We start from the raw sequence: 7,626 nt of genomic DNA, 5'->3' as shown, positions 1-7,626 counted from the left end.
TAGTTTTGATTTACATTTCCCTGGTGATTAGTGATGTGGAGCACCTTTTATGTCCTGTTTGCCATCTGTCTCTCTTACTTGGAAAAGTATATTCAGATCCTCTGCCCATTTTTTAATTGCAATTTTTCTTTTTGAGTTATATGAGTTCTTTATATATTTTTAGACACTAACACCTTATCAGATATATGATTTGTAAATATTTTCTCCCATTCAGTAGTTGCCTTTTCATTTTGTCCATGGTTTCCCTTCTTCTGCTGTGCAGACGATTTTTAGTTTGAGGTAGTCTCACTTGTTTACTTTGCCTTTTGTTGCTTGTGTGGTGTCAAATCCAAAAAATCATAATCAAGACCGATGGCAAGGAGCATACTGCCTATGTTTTCTTCTAGGAGTTTCATAGTTTCAAGTATTACATTCAAGTCTTTAATCCATTTTGAGTTAATTTCTGTACATGGTGTAAGATAGTGGTCCCATTACATTCTTTTACACGTGGCTGTCCAGTTTTCCCACTTATTGAAGAGACTGTCCTTTTCCCTGTTGTATATTCTTGGCTCCTCTGTCATAAATTAATTGATCATATATGCGTGAGTTTATTTTTGGGTTCTCTGTTCTGTTCCATTTATCTATGTGTCTTTTTTTTTGATGCCAGTACCATACTGTTGTAATCACCACAGCTTTGTAATATAGTTTGAAATCAGAAAGCATGATGCCTGCCTCCAGCTTTGTTCTTTCTCAAGATTGCTTTGGCTATTCAGGGTCTTTTGTGGTTCCACATATATTTTAGGATTGTTTGCTCTACTTCTGTGAAATACGCCATTGGAACTTTGGTAAGGATTGCACTCAATCTTAAGATTGCTTTTGGTTGTCTGTTTACTTGTTGTTGAGTTTTAAGAGCTCTTTGTATGTTGCATAACAGTCCCTTATTAGAGATGTCTTTTGCAAGTATTTTCTCCCAGTATGTGGCTTGTCTTCTCACTCTGTTAGTGTATTTTTTAGAACAGATGTTAATTTTAATCAAGTCCAGCTTACCAATTATTTCTTTCATGAATGGTGGTTTTGGTGTTGTATCTAAAAAGTCATCGCCAAACCCAAGGTTTTCTAGATTTTCTGTTATTGTCTAGGTATAGTTTTGCATTTAGGTCTGTGATACATTGAGTTAGTTTTTGTTAAGAGTTGTTTGTTTTTTTCCTTAAGCTTATTTATTTATTTATGGCTGTGTTGGGTCTTCGTTGCTGTGCACGGGCTTTCTCTAGTTGCAGCGAGTGGGAGCTACTCTTTGTTGCGGTGCGTGGGCATCTCATTGCGGTGGCTTCTCTTGTTCGAAGCACGGGCTCTAGGTGTGTGGGCTTCAGTAGTTGTGGCTTGCAGTCTCCAGAGCGCAGGCTCAGTAGTTGTGGCACACCAGCTTAGTTGCTCCGTGGCATGTGGGATCTTCTCAGACTATAACTCGAACCCATGTCCCCTGCACTGGCAGGCGGATTCATTTAAAAAAAAATTATTTATTTGGCTGCATTGGGTCTTCGTTGCTGAATGCAGGCTTCCTCTAGTTGTGTCAAGCGGGGGCTACTGTTCGTTGCAGTGTGCGGGCTTCAGTAATTGTGGCATGCAGGCTCAGTAGTTGTGGCTCTTGGGCTCTAGAGCGCAGGATCAGTAGTTGTGGCGCACGGGCTTACTTGCTCCACGGCATGTGGGATCTTCCCGGACCAGGGCTCAAACCCGTGTCCCCTGCATTGGCAGGCAGATTTTTAACCACTGCACCACCAGGGAAGTCCTGTGAAGAGTGTTTAAGGTCTGTGTCTAGATTCATTTTTTGCACGTGGATGTCCAACTGTTCCAGCCCCATTTGTTGAAGACTATCTTTTCCCCACTGTATTGCCCTTGCTTGTTTGTCAAATATCAGTTGATTGTATTTGTGTGGGTTTGTTTCCGGGTGCTCTATCAACCTATTTGTCTATTCTTATTCCAATACCATGCTATTTTGATTACTGTAGCTTTATAGTAAGTCTCAAAGGCCGGCTGACTTCATTCTTCCCTTTTAACACTGTGTTGGCTACTCTGGGTCTTTTTCCTCTGCCTATAAACTTTAGAATAATTTTGTTGCTATCCACAAAACAACCTGCTGGGATTTTATTTTATTTATTTTTGGCTGTGTTGGGTCTTTGTTGCTGCATGCAGGCTTTCTCTAGTTGCGTTGAGTGAGGGTTGCTCTTCGTTGTGGTGTGCAGCCTTCTCACTGCAGTGGCTTCTCTTGTTGCAGAGCACGGGCTCTAGGTGTGCAGGCCTCAGTAGTTGTGGCACGTGTGCTCAGTATTTGTGGCTCGCGGGCTCTAGAGCGCAGGCTCAGTAGTTGTGGCGCACGGGCTTAGTTGCTCTGCGGCACGTGGGATATTCCTGGACCAGGACTCAAACCTGTGTCCCCTGCATTGGAAGGCAGGTTCTTAACCACTGCGCCACCAGGGAGGCCCTATCTGCTGGGATTTTGATTGGGATTACGAATCTAAAGGTCAAGTTGAGATCAGACATCCTGACATTGAGTCTTCCCATTCATGGCCGTGGAATATCCCTGTTTCTTTAGTTCTTTGATTTCTTTCATCAAGAATTCTGTAGTTTTACCCATATAGGTCTTTTAGATATTTTGTTAGATTTATACCTATTTCATTTTTTCAGTTCTTATGTAAATGTTAGTGTTTAAACTTTCAAATTCCAGTTGTTCGTATATGAGGAAGCAACTGACATTTATATCATTAACCTTATACCTTGCAACCTTGCTATAACTGCTTATTAGTTGCATCTTTTTATTTTGGGGGGGGTCAATTCTTTTGGATTTTCTATAAGACAATTATGTCCTCCTCTGTGAACAGTCATTTGTTTTCCCAATCTGTATACCTGTTATTTCCTTTTCCTGTCCTATTTCATTAGCATGCTTTTATCTGTGGGGATATTATTCTGCTCCTTTCTTGTAACTGTTTGGAATTTGACTATGGTACTTTCTGTTACCCATTTTTATGGGTAAATAAAGGGAGGTATGATTTCTTTCTAGTTTCAAGGTTTTACAGCACATTTTTTCTGTGTGTGTAAAATATTAAAATATGGACTGTGCAAACAATAGCAGTTGACATTCAGCAGAACAATTAATTTTTTTACATATTTATTTATATTATTTTTGGCTGTGTTGGGTCTTCATTGCCGTGTGTGGGCTTTCTCTAGTTGCAGCGAGCAGGGGCTACTCTTCGTTGCGGTGCATAGGCTTCTCACTGTGGTGGCTTTTGTTGTGGAGCATGGGCTCTAGGTGAGCGGGCTTCAGCAGTTGTGGCACGTGGGCTCAGTAGTTGTGGCTCCTGGGCTCTGGAGCACAGGCTTAGTAGTTAAGGCACACGAGCTTAGTTGCTCTGCGGCATGTGGGATCTTCCCGGACCAGGGCTTGAACCCGTGTCCCCTGCACTGGCAGGTGGATCCTTAACCACTGCGCCACCAGGGAAGCCCCAGCAGAACAACCTATGACCAACTGTTTCTCTCAGGAGTTAAAGAACAAGGTAAGTTATTTAACACTTTTATGGACAATCCTAGTTTCACTCATTTGAAATACTTTATTTAATGTGATCCTCCACCTCTCCTGCTCAATTTGGATTCTATCAGGAGTTTCTTTTCAGTGTGGAGCTCTGTCCTGGGAGCTTTGCTGTTTAGAATTGTCTTGGGCCCAGACTGCTCCAGCCCCTTCAGACTTACCCAAGCACCTTTGCCCGCACTGCAAATCCCTTCTAGTTTGACTGTTGTTCTCAAATTGGCTCACTGAACTTCCAGGTGAGTGCTCGTTTGGAGTTCTGAGACCCATCAGACACACCATTGCTTCCTCTGGAACAGAACGTGATACCATGAAGGTCTTGTGGCTATTGGTGTTTTGAGGCTCATGGGTATGTGTAATTTTCCTATAAAGTTGCCCAAGGTTTTGTATCTCAGAGTAAGTTTTGAGCGTAGGAGTAGGGAAAAGTTATAGAGGAACACCATCTCCTTCAATAACTATGCTTTTTCTCCAAGCTGTTTCCTTTATTCATCTTCAGCACAGGAACCTTTCTGTCTCTGAGCCTCATAGCAGGTTATGAAGGCTGTGCTGATGAACTGATAATCAGTGTAGTTTCAAAGTAAATGGCCTACTCCATTTGGACAATAGTGCATTTTTTTCTTCAGGGTGACCTTTAGTAAACAGAGAACCATGCACCATCAAAATGATGCCTGAAGGCTAAAAAGCCCAGACTGCTTTTTAAGGCAAGAACTGGTATGATATACTTTTCCTGCTAGTTAAGCGATTTCTAGTCAAAGCATCTCTAGCTATCTCTTTTTGTTTCCTGGGTAAACTGCAAAATTTCCAAGACTGTCAGTTGGAGCCTGCCATTTAGAAGAGAGAAATCTTGGACACATTATATCCTCTGAAACTAATAAAAAATTATAGAATGGGAATAATATACCTACCTTAACATATTCTACGGATGAATGAGACAACCAATGACATAAATGGAAGAGCCTGGTTAACTGTGAAGTTGTATACAAGGTGCACTTGCTTATTTCTTTAATACAGTTCAGCTTCTAATATTTATATCACATCGAAAGCAACGTACCTAGTAATAGAGAAGGAGGCTGTCTTATCTTCATATTCCCAGCACCTTACATATAGCCTAGCACTCAGTAAAGGATTATAGCCTGATCTTAATCATAAAATGGTGAAGGAAGATCAGTCTGTATTCCTGACCCCATTATGGACAAAACAACACCAAGAGCACAGTCCCCTGAATGTGGGTCCATCTTTGCTCTCTTCAAGTAAGGACAGCGTTAGGAAAACCAGGCAAGCCAAGGTCACAGAACTGGACAAAGAAGTTCTCAACTTATGATTATTATGGTTAAGAATTTTATTATCAAAATTATTACATCTCTTGTGAAAGTTCAAATGTTACAGCAAGGTGTAAACACTCCACTTGAGAAAGAAGTGATACTTCTTCCCTTCCAAGAGTCCCCCCCCACCCCCCGCCCCCACCCCCCCCCAGAGGTCTGGTCTTGACAGCACCCTGCCCACACAGAGTGGCTGGGGTCTCTGCACGTGCCAGGCAGGGTGAGGGCCGCCTGCCCGCTGGCCTCTCCCCTCAGTCAAAAGCCAAGGGGAGAATGCAAACCCCAGCCCAAATGGAGAGACATTTACATACGTTTTATATAATATACAAAGAAACCAGCATCCCAGGCAACATGATTTCCACTCCCAACGCTCTCCCAGACTGATGGGTTTGTGGGGGAAACAAAAAGAAAAGTATTCTGCTGAAGTCTCAGCATTAAAAAAAAATCTCCCCTCATTTGAGCAAACACCTGATTTCAATTTTGAAAAAGTGAAATTTTGTAACAGTCACACACAAAGAGAGAAGACTGTGCATATGATAGTTGTAGGAGAGGGTAGAAAGAAAGGGGATGTAAGAGGCTGAGGGAAAAAAGGAGAAAACAAACTGGAGGGAAGGAAGGAGGGAGACTCACAGTATTATCTTGTCCAAAAGAAAGAAGTAAGGTCCACTGCAGCACCAGGGATTACACCTGTCAGGTATCTGCTACCCCTACCATGGTTATAACTGAATACAAAATTAGATAAATAAAAACACGCCGGATATTACAGTAAACAAGTGAAAGAAATAAGCTGGCAACCGTATGGAATTTAAAAAGATTGTGTACCCCACCTGGCTGGCTCCAGGGCTCCTGCAGGGGTGTACAACAGGCACAATGCACTGATGGGGAGAAGCCAGTCTGCTCTCATCTCTCATCCAGAACAGTGTTATTAGGTATGTGGGTGGCTTTATAACACTCTCACCTGGGCCACTCTCAAATAAGCATCTCCCAAAGAAACGTGGGACATGCCACACACAATCACAGTCCTGTCGGTGCCATTCCACAAATGTACCTTTCCACTCTTACCCTGCAGTCACGAGTGCATGCTCCCCAATCATGGAGGCAGTCCTACTCAGGGGATCGTCAACTCCTGATTAATTGGGAGTAGAAAAAATAAAATTCAAAGAATTCCCTAACCACCTGGGACCCTTCCTAATCAAATTTATTGCCAAAAGCTGATAAGTAGCAATGCAATTGGCCCATCTCAGTTATATCTCTTTTCTTTGCCTACTTACTTCATAGATTACTGAGCTGTGAAATAGCTTGGGGAAGGCGAGTGGGATGGTACCAGCTGGGGGCTCAGACAATCTACTAGGACAATCTGCTCCTGAATAATCAAGAGTTGACCATGAGCTCTTCCTCAGAGATCCAGGCACCCCTCAGTCAAAGCACACTCCAAGCTTCACTATCCCCGCCTCTTTCTTGGTGTTTCTAAGACAAAGGTAAGGAATATTCTTGGGTGGACACATCTTGGCCAGATAACTGCTTTTGGAATGGTTGTCTTATATACCTACCTTTTTTCTTAAGTGCATAAAACCCTAACACTACTCAGATGGCTTGGGGCTTTGAGATTGGCTCTTCTCACCATTTTTTCCTTTGAAAACTTTTTTTTTGATTTAAAAAGATGTCCTCACTGCACAAGTGACTACAGGATACAGGCAAGGATGGGAGACGGAGGCTTCAACACAACTCATTGCACTTAGAACCATTACTAACCGAAACACCATTTGCTTGTCAACAATGTACCCTTAACAGCAGGGAGAAACTTCTTTATAGTCTCTGCTTCAGACAAGATTTACATCTTTCTCCAAGGCCAGAGCCAGTCACGACCACAAGTCTTGTTTCTTGTTGACCAGACCCAATCCTCTGGCACCTTGTACCCCCTCCCCCAGCAATATGCTCGGCCTAGGTTCCAGAGGCAGCTGGAAGGAAGCAGCTATGGGCTCATTCAAGTTCTGTTTGCCCAAATCCAGAAGCCCTAGGAAAGTCCTGTCTGAGTCTTGACCCCTGACCCCTGCAGTGGCTGGAGCCGGTACTGGTGCACACCCCCACTCCCTCGATGTGGGTAGTGCTGTGAATTGGAAACCGCAGATACCCTGGAGGCCTGGTAGGCAGCTGACTGCCCAGCACTGGGCAGACTGATAGTCCGGAAGTCTGATGGCAATGACGACCTAGAGTTCTGAGGAAAGGAGGTGGAACTCAGAGTTCCTGTGCTGGACTGGGAAACCGAGTCTGAGGTCGGCGAGTCTGAGGGGCCCTGCGGGGTAGGGCTAGCAGCACTAGAAGGGCAGCTCCTCCTTGGAAGACTGCTGCCGGTGCTGTTTCCAGAATGTGGCTGGCTGCTATAATACCCTGGTGTCCCCGTAAATGGGGCCAACGAGTCTGTGGACACAGGGTGGGCAGGGCTGGAATAGGACGTGGAAGAGAGGGAGGATTCTGAAGAACCATGAGAAGGGGGGTTCCCAGGTCTCAGTGCAGTAGTTCGATAACTGTATCCCGGAGACTGGGTGGGATGTCCTCTAAAGGGGGAGGAACTCTGTTGAAGGAGGCTTTGTGATTCTGTCCGTGGACTATCACACTGCAGGAGCTAGAAAGAGTTGGGAGGAAAACATAAGGAGGTGAAAAAGTCCCTATTTAAGCCATTTAGGCTTGTGAATATTTAAAATATCCTACTTTTTCTTCATCTTCTTAAACATTTGTTCTTTTTAGGAT

At 43.6% G+C, this 7,626-nt stretch overlaps 1 protein-coding gene across 22 annotated transcripts in view; it reads right to left on the bottom strand.

Moving 5' to 3' along the window:
• Positions 1-5,031: 5,031 nt before the first annotated feature.
• Positions 5,032-7,626, bottom strand: part of SETD5 (SET domain containing 5) — an 83,373-nt gene continuing 80,778 nt past the window's right edge. For all 22 annotated transcript variants that reach the window (XM_089919590.1, XM_089919591.1, XM_089919598.1 and 19 more), the window contains one exon: positions 5,032-7,501. In XM_089919590.1, the coding sequence (XP_089775716.1) occupies positions 6,893-7,501 (609 nt within the window). In that variant the 3' untranslated portion in view covers positions 5,032-6,892. The remainder of the gene's footprint in view (positions 7,502-7,626) is intronic.

This window comes from Delphinapterus leucas, chromosome 10, assembly GCF_059928025.1.
Source record: "Delphinapterus leucas isolate spDelLeu-1000000601 "Yukka" chromosome 10, BTC_Dleu_Yukka2, whole genome shotgun sequence".
Lineage (NCBI taxonomy): Eukaryota > Metazoa > Chordata > Mammalia > Artiodactyla > Monodontidae > Delphinapterus > Delphinapterus leucas.
The sequence above is the reverse complement of the archived record's forward strand: the minus strand, read 5'-3'. Positions and strand labels throughout refer to the sequence as shown.